This window comes from Thyridium curvatum (genome assembly GCF_004353045.1).
Source record: "Thyridium curvatum strain D216 chromosome Unknown NODE_63_length_253891_cov_75.696892, whole genome shotgun sequence".
Lineage (NCBI taxonomy): Eukaryota > Fungi > Ascomycota > Sordariomycetes > Thyridiales > Thyridiaceae > Thyridium > Thyridium curvatum.
The window spans coordinates 46,091-65,590 of NW_022156818.1; the positions used below are offsets into that span (position 1 = coordinate 46,091).

The 19,500-nt window shown below is 52.1% G+C and overlaps 4 protein-coding genes across 4 annotated transcripts; 1 reads left to right on the top strand and 3 right to left on the bottom strand.

Annotated features, from left to right (window-relative positions):
• Positions 1-107: 107 nt before the first annotated feature.
• Positions 108-2,121, bottom strand: E0L32_009041 (uncharacterized protein; the record flags this gene model as incomplete). The annotated part of the gene is made up of 5 exons (XM_031143963.1): positions 108-302; positions 361-513; positions 577-1,696; positions 1,755-1,806; positions 1,914-2,121. The coding sequence occupies 5 exons, from the start codon at positions 2,119-2,121 to the stop codon at positions 108-110; spliced, it is 1,728 nt and encodes a 575-aa protein (XP_030991413.1).
• Positions 2,122-4,401: 2,280 nt separating this feature from the next.
• E0L32_009042 (uncharacterized protein) lies at positions 4,402-5,821 on the bottom strand (the record flags this gene model as incomplete). Its single annotated transcript, XM_031143964.1, has 2 exons — positions 4,402-5,603; positions 5,749-5,821. 2 exons carry the CDS (start codon positions 5,819-5,821, stop codon positions 4,402-4,404), a joined length of 1,275 nt encoding a protein of 424 aa, XP_030991414.1.
• A 557-nt stretch (positions 5,822-6,378) lies between these two features.
• On the top strand, positions 6,379-8,067 carry E0L32_009043 (uncharacterized protein; the record flags this gene model as incomplete). The annotated part of the gene is made up of 3 exons (XM_031143965.1): positions 6,379-6,682; positions 6,747-7,401; positions 7,467-8,067. The coding sequence occupies 3 exons, from the start codon at positions 6,379-6,381 to the stop codon at positions 8,065-8,067; spliced, it is 1,560 nt and encodes a 519-aa protein (XP_030991415.1).
• A 445-nt stretch (positions 8,068-8,512) lies between these two features.
• E0L32_009044 (uncharacterized protein) lies at positions 8,513-18,799 on the bottom strand (the record flags this gene model as incomplete). Its single annotated transcript, XM_031143966.1, has 11 exons — positions 8,513-8,612; positions 8,665-9,632; positions 9,693-11,291; positions 11,355-16,221; positions 16,281-17,092; positions 17,202-17,291; positions 17,344-17,573; positions 17,646-17,658; positions 17,718-18,000; positions 18,071-18,198; positions 18,254-18,799. 11 exons carry the CDS (start codon positions 18,797-18,799, stop codon positions 8,513-8,515), a joined length of 9,636 nt encoding a protein of 3,211 aa, XP_030991416.1.
• Positions 18,800-19,500: the final 701 nt, after the last annotated feature.

Consider the following 19,500-nt stretch of genomic DNA (forward strand, 5'->3'; position numbering starts at 1 on the left):
CATTGCAGTGAGATGCACTCAATAGTTTGTATTTTAAAATGTAATATTCTCCCTTTCGAAATCGTAATCTGCCCTAGGTCTTTCACGTTATATCTATTGTACGCATTCTACTTTGAGCCAACTGGTCCTTTCTTCTTCTTGCTTCTGGTGTAGAAGAACCACCAGCATAAGCTGGTAAGAAGCATGACAGGAAAGCAAAGTAGTAAAAAGAGCTTCAGAGCAGGCCAGTTCACTGTCCAATCACCCAGGTTTCCAGAGCGTGGATGGGGATCAAAGATGATCACCTGGCTACTGAAAAGTGTCTGGAAGAGGCCCAGATTAGCTAAAGCGAGACTATGCAAGGAGGAGTCGAGAGCTCACAGAGATGAAAGTCCCAGGGAGAAAGATCATGGTGAGGAACGTGATGATATGCATGCTGGTTGTTTCCTCCTTTGTCTTCTGGGCCACACTCTGTGCCGACCGGGCAAAGAACTCGCCCAGTTTCATGTTCTGGTATTCGATAGAGGTTTTGATCTGTAAATTACATCATAAGGAGAATGTTCGTAACCAATATGTATTCCTGACTATGGTACGTACCAGCTCCTCTCTCCTCTCAACTTTATGCGAGAGGTCCTTCACACGGGACAGGTTGCTTTTCAAATCATTTGAAATGATTTCTAGTTGCTGTATAAATTGCGTGATGTGGATCTGCACTGAATCGAAATGTGGAGTCTCTGACAGTCTCACATATCTCTTGCTCAACTCTGTGATAATTGCGGCATTTTGTTCAATCACGAGTATCAGGTTTTGTAGAGCCTCTGTCAGCTCGTGTGTACGCTGAAGACTGACAAACTTGAACGGATCCTCGAGCTCTGTGTCATCGTCTCCCGGGAAAGTGTTGGGTGTCGCCACCACCTCAGTCAGCTCTGCTGGCTCTGCATTCGGCCGGGACTGTGTGGCTCGACGAAACAGCCGGCCGGAGAGACTGCTCATGCCACGCTGTATGGGCTTGATGATCGACATGGTGCTTTCTCTGCGGAGTGGCTTGGGCATGTACCGCAAGGGGCGGGGAACGACGGGTTCTTTGTGTTCCATGCGCCTTGCAGACTCTTCTGCGATTTCGTCGACTGGAAAATAGATGAGATCAACATTTTCGGCTTCCTTTGATAGATAGTCGTAGTGTTCTTCCCATGACTCTGTACAAGATTCGATTATCTGGAGATGGGTCATGAGAGTGGACAGAAACACATCTTCCTGTTTGGTTTTAGTACGGTTGCCGTTGATGGCATTGTGTGGCTCAGATTTCCCAGCGACGCGTTTTCGAATCGAGCCATTCCCTTTGATGATTATCCACACAGCGTTCTGTTGATGCACATCGTATGAATGGTAAACAGTCGTGCGTCTTAGAGACCATGTTATGGCTTGCTCCTCCGAGTCCTGTGCATCACTGCTGCGTCCCAGCAAACTGCGTTCAACCTTCTTCTCAAAGGCAAGAAAATCAAATGAATGTTGTACCCGAGTGCCGCGGCTGGAGACATGACTTGGCAGGAACAGGTCGTCCAACCGGAAGTGATTTGCAATAGATGGCTTGCGCATCCCGCCGAGTTTGAAGCAGAGATCCAGGAACCCGGGCATCACTTCAAAACACGACAGTACCGAGAGGAACTGCTCACGAGTACAACACAGAGCACCGCGCGAAGAGGCAGTTTGGAGGAAGCTGGTAACCAATGAGTGAATGGCAAGGTAGTAGCTTGGGGGCCAGGAGATTGTCGTACATAAACTTGCTTTCTTTGCTACCCATGGGAGAGCTCAATGCGTCTTTCAGCTCTATTAAGTCTGGCAATCTGCGAGCTGATGATAAGACAGTGAGTGAAGGTGTTTGGTTGTAGAGTGACATGATAGGTACGGGCATGTGTTCTTCGCGATATGCTCACCTTCTTGGTCCTGGGACATGTTCCATAGCCACACCATCTGATGCTCCCGGTTCTTCCCAAAAAGGTAGTCCTTATCTGTCGATAACCGATTCGAGTATGCGTGGAGGGCATGATCGGACTTGAGGGTGGCCTTGGTATTCGTGGGATAGGTATCTGCATATTTTGTCCACTGCTCTAACGAGTAATCCTGGATGTTATGTGATGCCATTGCGATTGATATTGACTGAGGGCACGAAGAGTTCGAGTCACTAGGTCACGCAGGAAGATAGATGTAAGATGCAGCGGTATCAAAGGCTCTCCGGCACCTTTAAGTCACCGGTAATCAGGATCAGATCTCGAGAGTTGCTGGATTGGGCATTCACTCGACAAATGTGCAATGCCGTGCCGAGGATCAATTGGGTCCAGGATCTATCGACGTGTCTGCGTACTGTGGGCGATAGATAGCATGGACATGCCAGGAGGCTGAGGCTCTCTCCACCGATAGCCTGGCATAAGCTCTGCCGTCGGCTAGAAGTGCCGGTTGTTGGGCTTTTGGAGGAGAAGAGAAAATGCCTCGCGCCTCGCCGGCACCTCGGAGAAGCGGTGAGACCATGGCTGTCCGCAGCAGGCCCGTCAAAAGTGTGCAATTGGGTGGCAACAGCCCAGTTTGAAATGAGTGGAGGCGCAGCCCCCAGACCACCACCATGTAATAAATGTTCGACCTACATTTCATGGCACGCAGGGTCTAGGTCTGTAGGAAACCAACCAGTAATTTGCAAAAGCAAGCAGTACTTAATGAGCTTCGTTAATCCATTCTTTGAGAAAAAGCGACAATCTGTCCATGCTTTGGTATTGTTGCAAAATTGAAAAGCGCCTACGAAAATGCCAGCATCGAAACCCAGCCTGAGACGCTTCGAAAATGCATATCTCCTGACATGTGGCACGTACATAACACGACCGCGTGTGCATCTCACACATCAATCGCGAAGATGCAAATATTCGGTGGATATCAAAAAGCGCCCCCCGACGCCCAGGCCATACAAGGAACCCACGCTGAGCTGCTCTGCCAACGCCTGATTGCATAGTATCCCTCTTGAAATCTTGCCCTCTCTTGGGGTCGACATGCAGTTACCGAAACCCGGAGGTCAAAAGTTATCATCATACGTCTCATATCTGAAATGCAGATCGATGTGCCTTTTCTCAGCCTATAGCGGCACGCCGATGTGCGGGGTTAGTAGTCAGGTGCAAAGACGTGGGAGGGATGCGAGACGAGAGGATAGGAGAGGAGACGGGAACGAGCAACTGACGGTGAGGCAAACAGGAAGCCCCAGGCCGGCATCAACAAGATTAATCTCGAAGCACATGAGAATGGAGGCTCAGTAGGACCGTAGAGAACCGCAATGGCTCACCTCTCGCAATCTCCGGGGCACTTTGATCCAATAGTTGCTCGAGCGCTTCTGGTCGGCTCGGTAAACCAGAGTCAGTCGGCCAGGTCATTGACTGATGAGCAACCCCAAGGGTCTCTTCAAAATCAGGGATCTTGGGCAGGTAATGGACGGACCTCGATCTCAATCTTGTGTTTCGGAAATAGCGATCGAATGTACTTGGCAAACTCGCTGTAAATGATGTTGTAGTCCTCGACATGATCATATGTCATGGGCATTTTGGAGGAAAAGAGAACGCCTGGCCCGCCAGACTGGGAAAAAGGCCCACCTGGCCAGGCACGCGCCGCTGTCGATTTACCAAGACGTTTGAGGAGGTAGGTGTCCAGGCCGACTGTACGACTGCCGATCGATCCCCTCTGATCTCGACCTTGAACGTCGAACTCGAGGGACACGTTCGCCGCTCACACTAACATTTCACAAGTGGCGAAGTTGAATCAGAGCGAAAGGGATTGCTTGAGTGTAGTGGCACACAGTCTGGCTAGTTTCTAGGTTCATGGGTTTGCGAGATGGTGTGCCCTTCTCGACCCGGCGACATCCCATCGGTGGAAGATCAGCGACGGCCTCATGAGGGGTGGGGGGGGATCCCAGAGTCCGGAATCAGAAATGGAACTCCTTCAAGAGCCGCATTCGAAGATCCCTTCTCCAAACCAGAGCTCGGGGTGGAAGTCTTTGGCCAGTGTGTCATTAATCTATCATCGACTCGGCAGCTCCCTCCCGTTGGCTTTTCAATCAATCACAAGGGGGATGGAGCAGAGGGTGGGGTGGTGCTGACTGCAGCAAGTGTTGATGCACGACAATGAAAGGTTAGCGAATCAGCAGACCCCAGTCGCCAGACATCCCGCTATCCTTTATTGCCATGACCACTCTGCGAGAGAAAGTGGCTGAAGCCAAGTGCACATTCGATTGGTCAAGGAGATGAGCATCGAACAGGTTGCAACCACTACGCCAGGCTCAACCACGAGGTTGCATGATCAATACCGGAACCGAGGAAAGCGCAGCTAAACGATGCTACGTGTTGGATAACTTTGGGAAAGCTTAGCCACCCATCGTTCTTGTATCGAGGTTCACGACCGCAATTGCAGGCTCGCCATTTCCAGAGGCCACATCATCTGGCCTCGCCACTGGTCAGGGATGATGGAGTTAATGGCACCGATCTCTCTCTGTGGTATGGTATGGCTGCCCCTACTGTCATTTTCCAGCCACCAGACTCCCTTGACCTGGGCCGCCATGGCAAAGTAGTGCGCCAGGATGACCAGGGCCCGCGGCCGCTTTTCTGCGACAAAGTCGATAAACTTGGGCGGCATCACCATAGGAAACCCGTGAAGCCGGCGACAGATAACATAGGTGGGTTCTCCGTGGTCGATGGCGCTCTGGATGGAGCCAACATAGCTGAGCGTCCGTTCATATGCGTCGCGGGTCTCATCGTCCCAATGATCTCCTGACGGCAGCTGCTGGGTCAGGATGCCGACAAAGTTGGCGCGGAAGCTCGCGTCAAAGTAGGATTCATCTGTACCGAGTTTTGGAAAAGACATTGATATGGTTATGAGGTCTGACTTTTCCGGATTGCCAGACTTCATGATCTTCTGGACGCTCATCCAGATGACTGTGGCAGCTCCTCTGCCCATTTGCAGCCAGGCCACAGGCGGTGCATACGGCTCTAGCTCGCGCTCCTGCAGCATTGCAAACGCGGTTACGAGAACAATCACGGCTGCGTAGCATACAGCATCGGCGGACTGCGGCGTCATTGTCTCGACCATCTTCCTCTGATCCCGGAACGAGGCTACCATGTACCGCTGACGCGCGGCAAAGAGGTGAGAATTGTCCGGCTCGCTGCGGAGAAGGTGTGTTGCCGAGCTGGCCATGACCGCGTTGAGCAGATTATCGTACTCGAGAGCCAATTGAGGGATGCGCCTGGTCCACAGATCTTTCCACTCCGGCCCCGGCGGGACTGGAAAAGGCTGAGAAAGATTGAATAGGTAATTCTGCATGAGCCTATGCTCTAGGAGACGCCTTTCCTTGGACTCTGGGATGTCCTCATCTTTGTCCATAGTAGTATCAGATTGAGGATACCATCGGCTAAGGGACTCGGGGGTTCCAGGAGGGCGCAGCCTGAACCATCCGAAGTCATGGTGGGAAACATCTGCTTGAGGTTGGTCAATCGAGACCGTAGGAGACGCATGCGAGGATTGCGTGCGAGGGGACTTGTCAACAGAGGTGGACGAGGTCGGCCCCCGGGAGGCCATGTCGGCCCAGATGCACTCCAGCCCTAGCCGTTGGCAGTTTGCACAGAGAGGACGCGTCTCATCACACTTATCCAGGACCACCGGGTCAGTCCCACCACCAATTCGAATACAATACGGGACACATGTGGAAGGGCAGACATGCACGTACCTTGACACGGCGGCTCTTACACTTTTGACAGCCATTACGGGACTTTTTGTGGCCCAGCTTGGCGGCTTTGTGGGCAGGTAATCTGCCAGCCATGGTCGCGCTGGTTGGTTCGAGACGGGTTGAGTAGTTATGTCACCCTGCACCTCTGCGCTGAGCCGGGCAGTCAGCAGTCGCTGTATGTAGATATGGAGTACTGAAGGGTCGTTTGAGCGGTAAGCTGCAATATACTGGGATCAGGGACTTCACGGTTGTGGAAAGACTCCTAGGCCAGCCGCTGTCAGAGAATGCTCGTCGCGACATTTTGGATGCGACGTAGTCTACCGAAATAAGAGTTAGGTGACATAGAGAGGTCACAGCTCGGGACGAAGGGACTTGGTAAGTACAACGCTAACACGTTCACCTCTCGCTACCGGCCACAGATGCTAGTTGAGTACGTTGGCCGATCTTGGATGGGTGGGGCTGCCTCCGCACCGATATATCCGGAGCGCCCGGCACTGACTGTGACCTCGACTGTGACAGCCACGGGTCATCTGAAACCTCAGCCAGCCACGTCTCGATCCCGTGTCCGGCTTGTGGCGGAGGCTTGCTGTGTCGGAAGGCAGCAGGACTAGACCGTGCTGTCTACTAAGGAGTCACGTTTGACGACCATCATGGCATTATCAACTGTTGCCATGTTGGGAGCTCTTGGCAGCTTTGTCAGCCATCTCACAGAATCCCCTCTCCGCGCAGGAGTCTCCCTCGTCTTGTTGTGCCTGTCCGTATATCTCTTTCATGTCAACCGCTTGTTGAGCGGGACCCCCGAAGAGGTACGGAGGTTGTCCCCACACCGATGGACACGGAATCAGATCCGAGCTGCGTACAGGACGCTGGAGCAGCGCCCTATCACAACGGAGTCTTTTGTAGGACAGGTGCCTCCAAAATTGGAACGGCGTTACATCGTCACAGGAGGCTCTGGTAGGTCTATCGCATGCCATGAAACTCTATGGGGATCCAATCCAACTTAAGTAACCTCCACCAGGTCTGGTCGGTGGCTATATCGTGCTGCAGCTCCTTGCTCGTGGCCAAGATCCCTCGGCGATTCGCATTGTCGACTTCCAAGCACCACATAGGCGTGACATGCTCTCTGGGCCTGCGTCTAGAGTCGGCTTTGTCAAAGCAGATATTACTTCAGAAGAAGCCGTGGAAAGTGCCTTCTCCAAGACTTGGCCAACGGGGATCAAGCAGCTGCCCGTCACCGTGTTTCACACCGCCGCTGTGATTGTACCATCTGATCGCTCACGGCTTGTCTACGGATTCTGCGAAGCAGTCAACGTGGGCGGGACCATCAATGTATTGGAGGCAGCGAAGAGAGTCGGGGCAGACGTCCTGATAATGACCTCCTCAGCCTCCATTTCCATCCGACCGGTCGAACCATGGGTGCGGCCGTGGCAGTGGAAGGAGTGGCCAAAGCACTACTGGCAGCTGCTGGACGAGGCAGACTTCTTCGAGCTACCAAGAGAGCACGAGGGCTACTTCGCTAATTATCCAGCCTCCAAAGCCCGGGCTGAGAGGATAGTCTGTGCGGCGAACGGAAGAGCCATGCGAACTGGCTGCATTCGCCCAGCAAACGGTGTCTATGGACACCCGACCGATAACACTGTTGGCGGCCCGCTTAACATGCAAACTTACCCAGCGTTAGCAGCCTCCCCTTCCCCGTGCATCCGAGGTTGCCTACTTTGAAACGCTGACACTATACCAGGTGGAGTGGCCACATCGTACAGTCTTTTGTGCATGGTGCAAACTGTGCCATTGCTCATCTTCAGATGGAAGCTGTCCTGGCCAAACCGGATTCAGCGTCTGCTCCCCAGGCGGGCCGGCCTTTCACAATCACGGATCCCAATCCGCCCATCGCATACGCGGATCTTTGGTTGCTTGTCGAAACTCTCAGTGTCACTCCTTTCCGGACAATACCACTCCTGCCAGTTCCCATGCTCCTCCTCTCGCACGTCATTGAGGTTTATTCTCTCCTTCCGATTCGATTTCCATGTCTGAGATGGTTCATGCCTCCGATACCGGGCAATGCAAAACACCTCAAGCCGGCCCTTTTCTCAATCACTACCCACCTCTTTGCAAACAACCAGGCTGCAAGGAAGCCAGTCCAAGAAGGTGGCTTGGGCTACACAGGAGTGCTTGGAACCTTGGATGGAATGAGTCAAGAGCTGCTCGAATGGAACCACGAGCATCTAGAAACTTCCCCATTGACCAAGACAAAGTACACGAGTAGCGTTTCTCTCGCAGAGGAGATTGAGAGAATTCGCTCGGCCGCGGCCAAGATTCGCCTTCCAAGCTCGAGTGGCTGATGAGTGTGTCATGTCTTTGGAGCCCTGCTGTTGTCCATTAGGTTAAGTTGTGAATATAGGGATTGGCTACAGCCGATTCTGCCTGATGTCCGGAATTATAAGTTCTGTTAGCCTGTGCTGCCACAATGAAAAGGCAGGCTCTTCATGCTCAGATTGAGTAGGAAAGGGTCAGGGTGATGCTGCTGGGTCACTACTCTCCTACTGTGATTGATTCATATTCACGAACATTGATCTCATTCACACGTACTATCCTGAGCCAAATTGAGCCACGTAAAGTCACAGCTATACAAATGTTCCATCTAATTTCAGATCCGCGTCATTCATGCTGCGGCACACATTGCCACCTCGTAACTTTTGCATCTGCCCGTATGTTGCTACGATGAGATGATGTAGTCAAACTCCTTTGGGGCTACACTAAACGCGCGCACATTCGCTCATGGGCCTTTCATGCTCTGACGATAGCGCTGATCTTCTCGGCAGCTCTGTCAAGACACTTCTGAAACTGGTCCATTTTCCCAGATGAGCCTACAACTGAGAAGGAGAGCCTAGAAAGAAATTAGCATCGTTCTTCAGTGGCTGAATACCAGGGTGTCTCACTCCTCATCTTTGATGCAGTAGCTGATCCAGAGCGAGTCTGCTGGCATCAGAGCGATAGCGGAGTCTGCAACCTCATCACCATTGATGGTCTGCAGAATGAGACCTGGGAAAGCTTTGAAGACAGTTTCGTTGGCGAACAATGATGGCCTCTCCTGGTTGGCTAGCACCATACCGTTCAGGACATCAAAGAATCGCAGATATCCTTTGCCCTCGCTTGCGTGCTGTACATTCTGTTCCCACTCCTTAGCGGCTCGCATCAACATGCTCATCTTGTCAGGCATGAGAATATTGTCATCGCAAGCCGCTTCGCAGAATCGCAGAACATTCTCGGTGACGACCTGAATTAGGTCCGGTCGGCCGCGATGGAAGCGTGCCGTAGACACAGGCTCCCAGCTACCCGGGTTGTATCCAAAATACAGGCGACTTGCAAGCTGAATGGTCAGATCGGCAGCAGCCTTAGCTGGCACCCTAGATCCTTGTAGAAGTTTTGTCCCAAGGCCCCGGGTCGTGTGATAGAGGTAGCTCTTGGCTGAGGTTGCGGAGGAGTATCGTGACCTGAGCTTCAGGATGTGGGCCTCAATCTCCTCATCCGTTTCCAGGGAGTACTCCTCGAGAGGGATTCCGGCTCGAGCATGGCCGTTGGGGCCATCGATCTGCTTCTCAGCCTCACTGTCCTCTGGTACATGAGAATATATGGCTTGGTGGATTCTATCATTCAACCGCTTGATCGTCACGCCGTCCAGCGCCGTATGTTCAAAGATTTGAGCCGAGCGACCATTGCCCGAAATGACAAATTGGGTGCTTTTGTCGTGCCAACGATTGAATCCATCCCCTATGTAGCCTTGCCTTACGCGCTCTTCACGGGTTTCTGGACTTCCATCGTCGAGGCAAACAACAAAGGCGGCCTCTTCTATGGCTTGGAAGTAGTCTGCGTTTCCGGGACGAAGAGATATCAGTCTTTCACGGATCTATGCCTTGTCAGTCTCCTATCCAAGTCCAGAAGATGTTTTAATGACAGGCCGACTTACAAATCCCCAGGAATCCCGATCGTCGGTGGTTAGTATGCCTGTCCAGCAAGCATCATCCTGAACTTCGGCTAGGATCCATTCAAAAGTGGCCTTGAGTGTACGATAAGAGACGTCATTGTCACGGCCGCGGAGGTCGACCTTGAACAAGTGCCCTCTCCTTAGCACAGCGCAGTAATAGCTAGTTGCATAACGTTGCAACTCATCGCAGCCCACACGAGGCTCACGGACTGTGTTGAACAGCCACTTCCATGAGTAGGTACAGAGTGGCCGCAAACCCAGCCACTCGGGCTCGAGTGTGCCCGCCTCCAAGTCATGCATGTACTGCAATGCGGTTAAAGAGACTATGGCAGCCCTCTCCGATTGGCTATGCGGGATCTCACTGTCGTGATGGGTGTTGAGGAAATTGCCCCATGGCGCAATGGGATGACGGCGCGAAAGGTACAAACCTCGAAGATGCAAGTCGGCAATCCAGCTGTCGACTGTAGGATCCTGGGTCAGTGTTACAAGTTTGTCGTAGAGTTGACGCCCTGAGCTGTCTTTATCACCAAACTCCACGACCGCCGCTTGCAGGCGTGACAGCTCTTCACGTGTGCTGGCGAAGAGGGAGAAGTTCTTGAGAAGCTCCTGAAGCACATCGTTAAGATCAGGTAGAGGGTACTTGGGGAGCTCTAGAGAAGCCTTGCAGCATTCAAAGCCATGAGATGGGACTTCAATGCCCGGTATCGGCGGCAGGTTCTGCTCATCGCGGCCCGTTTCTCCCCTGCAGTTCCGCGCCTCGTCGCTGACCAATTTCGACCTGGAGCCTACACTGGCAGCCAAGGCAAAGATGCTGGCGGACTGAGCAATTTCAGACGTTTGAAGAGTTATTTGGAAGGTGCGAACCATCCAGTTCTTGAGCTCGATGGACACAAGAGAGTCCAACCCAATGTTTGCGAGCGACTGCGTGGCTGGGACCTCATCAATTGGCCGATCAAGGAACACGGCGCATTTGGCCTTGATAGCTTCGGCAATGACATCCTCGGCCTCCTTTAGAGTCTTTGCATCCCGTATTGCTTGCTCTACATCAAATTTGTCGGTGGAGTTGCTGACACCTCCCGATTGCTTGGGATATGGAAGCAGGCTGAACAAGGGATTCGTCAGAAGAACAACATCATCGGCATTGACAATAGACTGTCTGGTGAAACCGAGAATCGACTGTTCGCAACCATCATCACGCGCCTGCTGGCTCATGGCGTACTCAATGCTGGTGAAGAACTCGTCGAAAGACATCAGGGCGACACTGTTGCGCATTAGCCAGGCCTTGTTGTTCTGCATAGTATTGACAACCGAGTCGGACCCTTCGATGCCGCTGACATTAATTGAGATGTACTTCGTGTGCGGGTGATCAGCCTGGACGTGTGCGTATGTGTCTTGGAATGCGTTGCCTGTGGCGTAGTTGGCTTGACTCCCATTGCCGATGACGGTGGTCACTGATGAGAGCATGACGAAGAAGCTGAGATCTGGAGAAGAGAATGCCCGGTCAAGGTTGATTGTGCCGTAGACCTTAGGCCCAAGCGGCGTGGTGAAGTCTTCGTATGTCATATGGGTGAAGGGGCGATCCTATGAAACTTGTGTTAGACATACTAATGGATCTCACCTCACGTACAATGCGGTTTCCCTCACCTTGAGTACCATGCCGCCGTGGATAATGCCTCTGACTGGAGGCAGACTCTTGCAATAGTCCGCAGCGTGGGCGATATCCTCTTCTTTCGTGATGTCGCACTTGACAACATGGAGCATGCCACCGCCCTGGTGAACCGCTTCCTCGAGTTTCTGTCGCGCTTCATGATCAAGGGTACGGCGCGACAGCAAGACGACATGACCAGCTCCCTTCGCACTCAGGAAGACACCCAACCGTCTACCCAAGTCACCCAAGCCCCCCGCAACGATGTATGTGCCGCCTTTGAACAGTCGGAGAGCTGGAGCCTTGGGAGTTGTGGCTTTGACTAGACCGTTGTCATCTGCCTCAAGAACAACCTTCCCAAGATGTTTTCTGGTCGCAATCATTCGGAAGCCTTCCTCAATATTTCCGATAGGCAGAACGTTGATTGGAGTGAGGGCGTACAAAGCTCCCTGTTCGAAGAGGTCGATAACAGCGCCCAGGATTCCATGCAACTTTTCAGGGCATTCTTCTCCAAGCAAGACGAGATCGACGGCGACAAATGAGATGCTTCGGTCAAAGGCACTCATATTCAGGTGGTTGCTCTTGTATATGTCGGTCTTACCGATCTCAATGAATGTGCCGAGTTTGGCGATACACTGAACTCCCTCAGCGAGCATGTCTCCTGAGAGTGAGTTCAACACCACATCGACTCCACGACCACGGGTGAGACGCAGCACCCCGGATTTGAAAGACACTCCTCGGGTCGAAAAGATGTGAGTCTCAGGGATGCCGTATCTCTCCATAACGAGCTTCCGCTTGGTGGCACTTCCTACGGTCGCGAATATCTGTGCACCAATATGCTGACAGAGCTGTATCGCGGCCTGACCCACACCGCCTGATGCGGCATGAATGAGGATAGACTGTCCCTTTTGCAAGTGAGCAACTTCAAAGATGCAGTAGTATGCAGTGGCGTAAATGGCAGGGATTGTTGCGCCGACAACGAACGGCATCCAGTTGGGAAGCCGGCGCGCGTGATTGCCATTGATGCGTGGGGAGCTTGCAAAGGGGTTGGAGCCAAAGCCAGCAACACTGTCACCAATCTGGTACTGAGACTTCATCTCCTCGCCAACTTCAGTAACAATCCCGGCGACCTCACCCACCATGTCGACACCAGTGCGCATCTGGCCCAGCGCAACAAACACATCCTTGAAGTTCACGCCGTGGGCGCGAGAGGTGATTTGGATCTCTCGTGGCTGTATGGGACTTGCAAGGCTATGGTCATCGACAAAGCGCAGACTACTAAGCAAGCCCGGTGTTTCTACCTCGAGCTTCAGTGGCCGTGACTCGTTATGATATGATACCTCCTCCAAGCTGGTAGCACTTCCGGCAACGCGGTCAACCCAGTTCAGGAATTTGATATCCGTCTCGACGCGAGGGATGAGGACTTGACCTTGACTGTACGTGTACTCATTCTCGCAGGACTCATCTGATCCAGATTCCATCGCGAATGACGTGTTTGCGATTTGGACGACATGACGCACGAGGTCCGGGATGATGCCTGGAGTTGTCACCACGTCTGCGACACTTAGGGTGACAAATCTGCACGTCCCGGAATTCTCACGACGCAGGACTCTGGCAGTTCCTTGAATCATGGCTTTGAAAGATGCCGCTGTCTTACTGTCAGACTCCTGGATGGAGATCCAGAGAATGTGCACACCAGCAGTGAAGAGGGCCTTCAGGTCATGGAACACGTCGGTACTCTTGGTCAGCAACAATGAATGTTCTGCTGTATCGAGGACAATATGTATGGTGTTCTCGTCGATAATTGAGCCACCGAGGTTGTTAATCAGGCACGAATGGCCGCTCGTGGTCAACGCTGTGGACAGATCTGCCACAAGCTCTTCAGTGACTGACGATCTCCAAGCATTAATCAGGCGGAAGCTGAGGGGGGGCCTCATCGTATCTTTGTGCTCAGGTGCAATCGCGTGGGAGACCATCATAGATGATCGAGCGCTGGCGGTTCGTGTGTCCTGGGAGATGATATCGAGACCACTAAAGGATGTGCGGCGGAGCAGATCATCCCACTGACCAGGCGACAGAAGAGGACAGTCGGAACGTCCATCCTCAAAGGACCACCATCCGGGGAGGGTCCCAAAGATGAGGTTTGAAGTAGCCATCAGTCGAGTCAACTCGATCAGTAGTAATTTACCGCCGGGCTTAAGAAGCTTTCTTGTATTCTTCATGGTCAAGTTCATGTTCTTAGTGGCATGGAGGACATTGACAGCCACAATAATATCGTAGCTGGCCTCTTCGAAGCCCTGCTCGACCGGATCGCGCTCGACATCGAGCACCCGAAAGTTGATGTAGTCAAGCCACTGCTTGAATGTGTCCTTTGCCTGCTCGAAGAAACCGGCAGAGATATCTGTGTAGTCATATCGATCGAGTCTGACACCATCGCAATGCGTTAGAGACCGGAGCAGAGGCAAGGTCGCGCCTCCAGTGCCGGCCCCAATTTCCAAGAATCTCATGTGCGGGTGTTTGAAAGCGAGCATGCTGAGGTACGCGACCATCTGCGCGTAGTTTGCGTGCACCAAACCGTTCGCGTATAGCTTGTAGAGCAAGTTCTCCTCGAGCATGAGCGAGAGAGCGTCGGTCTTTCCTGTGAGAATATCCGGCATGTTCAGGCCAATCCGCGAAAGCATCTGTCCCTCATACCCAGAGTCCTCAGCTGCATTAATGCTTTGGTCTTCTTCTTCTGCCGTCAGATTGCTCGTGTATCTCTGTGATTCGTTCGAGATGCAGTACTTCTCCATCCAAGCAAAGAGCTTTGTGAGATGCGGCAATGCAAGCTTTGATGCGTCGACTCGGCGGCACGCTCGGTTGAGCAAGATTGACGATGCTTTCTCGATGCAGTGTACGAAGACATCTGTTTCCTCATCATTCTTCCCGGCAGTGACAATTCCATTCCTCTCAAGCTCTGAGGGGTCTATGCCAGCTAGGATTTCCTGGAATCTCGGGTTTGTGAGGTGATCAACATCGACGTCCCAAGTCAATTTGTATGCCATCTTGACACTGTACGGTTTTCTCGAGTCCTCCTGCCGTGCCTGGCCATATGCACGCAGAACGGACGTGGCGCTCAACACAGGCAGCAGTTTTCCATCTGAACCCTGCTGAAAGACGCAAACATCAGAGCTGGACGAGCGTACATCCTGTGCATCGATTGATGCCGCCACAAGCAGTTCGCTGCCTGGCGAAAGGCTGACACTAGCTGAGATGGATAGGTCTCCACTTTCACCGAGGACTACAGGAGCTGTAGAGCAGTGCCGCTTAAAAAGTGTCGGCCCTAGTTGGAGGACTGCATCAAGAGTCGTAGGATGTATGAGGTGTGGTTGCATGTGATGGCCTGGCATCTTCTCCGAATAGTCGGGAACCACAAGGTTTGTGACTGCTTTGTTCCCACCAATAGAGACAGAGTCCAGCAGCGCAAAGTTAGGGCCGTAGTGATTCCCGGTAGCTTCCAGATCTCGATAGAAGGCTTCCGAGTCAAGCTGCTCTGTCGCCTCCCTCTGAGTTTGACAGAGTCTCTCCAGCTTCTCGGATAAGGCAAACTCTTCCTCTCGTCCGCCCTCAACTTCATCATCCTTCGCGGCCTTCATATCAACGCCAATCTGGCCGGTGCAATTTTCATGCCATATGCCATCTTGGCCACAAGACAAGATACGAAAAGATTCCCACGCGTTGCCATCTAAGACTTGAGACGGAGTCATGACCAATTGAAGCTCAATAGACGAGTCTTCTTCGTCGAGAGCAAAGGAGATTGGCTTGGTAAATGCGACGCTTCTGAGTCTGAAGTCCTTGATGGTTCCAGGTGTGCTCCTCATCTGCACCAACTGTCTCATGGCTTCAATCACCATACAGATATAGCCAGTACCGGGGAATACGATACATCCATCAACCACATGATCTGTGATCCATGGCACGACATCGATGTTTAGCCAATGTCTCCAACGTGGCTCGTGAATGCTACTCAAGGGGTCGAAAAGCCCACACAGATCGTGGTACGGAAACTGTCGGAAGCGATGGGCTTTGCTCACACGAGATTCGTGCCAGAAACTCGACTCATCCCAAGGATATGGTTTCAGATCCGTGACCACCTTGGGCTCGTATGTAGGATCGCCCATCCGCACCACCTTGTCGAGGTCAATTGGATATCCACGCTCGGCTAGGCGGGCAAATAGCGATAGCGTTGTGATTGCTGCATTTGTTTTCCGAAGTAGAACGGACAGATAGGAATGTCTGAATCCCTTCCCGGCAATCTCTTGCGACAGGGTTTGCTTCACTGGACCAGCTAGTGCAGAATGCGGCCCAATTTCGACAAATGTGTATGCGGATTCGTTACCTCCGGAGCTTTTGGTCATATGCTCGCGCACCATATCGAGGCCTTTGGAGAACTGAACCTGGGAAATAAGATTCTGTGTCCAGTACTCCGGGCCAAATTTGTCAACCTTGCGCTGACCGGTGACTGTGGAGAAGAATTCCACCTCTTCGCCGCCTTCGAAAAAGTTGGGCTTAATGTTTGCTAGTGACTCCAGGTAGTGACCAGCAATCTTCTTCATATGATGTGAATGATAAGCCGTATCCACGATAAGCTTTCTGGCGAAGATGCCGTCCGCGTCTAGCTTGGACTTGAGCTCGTCAATCGCAGCTTCGTCGCCAGAAATGGTCGTGCTCTTGGGACTGTTGACGCAAGCGACGGTTACTAACCCTGATGTCATGTCTGTCATATACGATGACACCTCGACTTCGCCAAGGCCGACGGCGAGCATTGATCCAGAAGTGGCATTGCTCCTCTTGGCAAGGGCGGAACACGTGCCTCGTTTATATGCGCTGGGTATCGCGTCAATAACGGGAATGCGCGACGACAGGCTGTCAAGTGACAAACTCACATCGTCAAAGCAGCCTCATGGCTGAGCGCTCCGGCGGCATAGGCGGCTGCAATCTCTCCAGAGCTATGACCGATCACGGCCTTTGGTGCCACTCCAACGCTTCGGAGTAGATCCACGAGAGCAATCTGCAGAGCTGTAGTAGCCGGTTGAGCAATCTCAGCTGTTCCAAGCTTGGAAGAATCTTCGTCGTTGCATATCTCATCAATCAAGCTCCAGGGACAACCAAGTCCGACAAGCAGCCGATCGGACTTGAGCATAGAATGATGAAAGCATTCGGAATATTCCAGCAGCTCGTAACCCATGGAAGCCCACTGAGCACCTTGTCCCGTGAACACAAAACACAAGGGAGTCAAGGTAGCTGCTCTGACGGGCTTAGTATCCAGTTGCCTGAGCTTCTCCTCTAGGTCCTGCTCATCACAGGCAACAATAGCTTGTCTCCAGGGAAGAAGTGAGCGCCGACAGGCCAAGGTGTAAGAGAGATCCATGAGGTCCGATGCAGAAGATTGACGGGAAGAAGCCCTCTCTTGCAAATTCTTCGTCATTTCAACAAGCGAATGCTCTGAAGCCGCACTTAGCATGTAGAGATGCGGCCTGTGGTGATTTCCATTTACGCCGTTAGTATGGCTCATTGATCCGTCAGTCACCCCGTTGGGTGGTAGGCTCATGGCTTTGGCTTCAGCCTTTGCCGACATTACCGCAGTGCAAAGGTTGCCATGGCTAAGGTCGGTATCAGCGTGACGGCAAGGCTCACCGTTGCTCACCACACCATTCTGCTGTGCTCTAACAATAGCCGGAAAGGCTTCGAGGATAACCTGCGCAAAGGGCATTAGTAAAATAATCACTATGCTTCGCTAGAAGCAATAGCTCTTTTAAATATGATGCGGACCGCTATGGCGGATCCAATGAACCTTTAAGACCTACATGAACATTTGTTCCGCCATAGCCAAAGCTATTTACCGATACTCGTCGCGGTTTACCGTCCATGAAAAGAGGCGTCAGCTTCTGGGCGATCTAACCATGTGAGTTAGTCGCATATCTCAAAGGGATGTTGTCTGTGGATTACCTTGATATTTCGCTGCGCAAGCCGCAATGAGGGTTTGGGCTCTTCTAGGTCTAGATGGGGCGGAATACGTCCTCTCTTCAAGATCATGAGGGATTTGATAAGTCCTGCAATGCCACTTGAGGCTTCGAGATGACCGATATTGGCCTTGATAGACCCAATGAACAGATCCCGAGAGCGCTTCCCTGATTGACAGAATACTTCATCGATAGAGTTTACCTCTTCCTTGTCGCCTGATGATGGTCAGTGCTGTTACTGAATATGAGCTGAAGCGGAAAGAAAAGGAAATTGAAAAGCCGTCATACCGACTTGAGTTCCCTAGCATGCGTAGTTAGCAACTCGTCTCTAGCTATTTGGCGCGGTCTGAAGAGGCTTACCGTGCCATGGGCCTCAACATACTCCGTCTCGGCTGGGTCCAGTCCTGCAGCAGCGTAGACAGACTTCATGAGGCTGGCTTGCGATCTACCACTTGGGACAGAAATGCCTGCCGTTTTGCCATCTTGGTTGGCGCCGGAGTTGACGATGACACCGTGGATGGGATCATTGTCTGCAATAGCATGTTCAAGGGGCTTGAGAATAACTGTTGCGACCCCCTCTCCTCGTGCATAGCCACTGCCGCGCGAGTCGAACACGTAACAACGTCCATCAGGGTTAACCATACTTGTGCCGTGTATCAGTAAGTCCCACCTGGTACACTGCCTGCCGTCAAACTGAACGCGGGAACACTTACCCGACTGCACTCATGTTGATAGATTGGTCCGGGTGGAGGAGGAGCTGTGCACCACCCACGACAGCCATTGTCGATTCTCCAAGACGCAGACTCTGACAGGCTTGATGCAAAGCCACAAGACTGCCTGACTGTTACTTTGGGTTAGTAAGAGCATCTCTCCTCGCGATGATATATTGAACGTACGCAGCCGGTATCGAGCGTGAACGATACACCCTTGAGGTCAAAAGCATACGAGATTCGATTAGAAAGAATGGCGTCGCCCGTCCCGGTAAGATGCGATTTGCTCATCTGGGGAATGTCCTTGTAGCCCATGCGATCGTAGTCGCGCGCGAAGATAGAAACGAAAACGGATGTGTTGCTTCCTCGAACCTTGTGTAACGGTATTCCCGCATTCTCGAAGGCCTCATAAGTTGTGGCAAGGATCATTCGCTGTTGAGGATCCATGGCGTGTGCCTCAAGTGGCGGGATGTGGAAGAAGCGGGCGTCGAATTTGGAAACGTCTTCGTCGAGAAAGTATCCACTACGAGAGACCAGAGCTTCTTTGGCTTCCTGACGCGGACTGTAGAAGGCATCCCGATTCCATCGGTCTGCAGGAACTTCCATCCAGCCGCTTCTACCATCCGCCAGCATCTCTTCAAGCTGATCTGGGCTGCGGATACCCCCCGGGAGCCGGCATCCGATCCCTATGACAGCGATAGGAGCCGGGGAAGTGACAACTGACGTAGCCATGATGATAAAGGAAAATGAAAACAACGGTACTGATTACCCAGAGAGGAGATGCGAGGATAAAAGAAAAGGATACTAATTGAGGCAAGATAGTTGGAATAAATAGGTGGGAAAATTTTGAACGCTATAGAGAGACTTGGCTTAAGCCTTCGATTTGTTCAAGTACAGTTCTTAGGGACATGGATATGTTTCACAAGACATGATGATGAAAAGAGGCTGACTTTTATATACGGAGAACCTTCACTTGCTCGATCCGTCCACACTCCAAATTACCATCGCAACAAAAGCCACCTGCCCTCTGGTTCTTTAGCAGTGACATGGCAAGTTCACTTACGTAAATACAACGTGTTTGCCACTGGAGGTAGATTTGGCCCCCGAAAGAGGAAGAGATAGTGAAGCTCAGGGCTGACGATGTAGGTTGACCATCCTCTACCATATCATTGGTCCCTTTAGCAGAGGGCCCTCTATAACGGTTACGAGCTTCTGAATTTTACCCCCTGCGAATGATATTGGGGGTAAGCACCCTTGAGGAGTTGCGTGGTGGTTACTCCGGCACACCTTCATCAACGTAGCCAAGACATTTCCGCCATTCTCTCCAGATTCTGCCAATTAGGTATCTTACTGCTCCTGCATCCACTATTAGAGAATGTTTCCTCAGCACACTTCTTCTCCCGGCCTCTCATTGGCATTGCTATTACTGATCT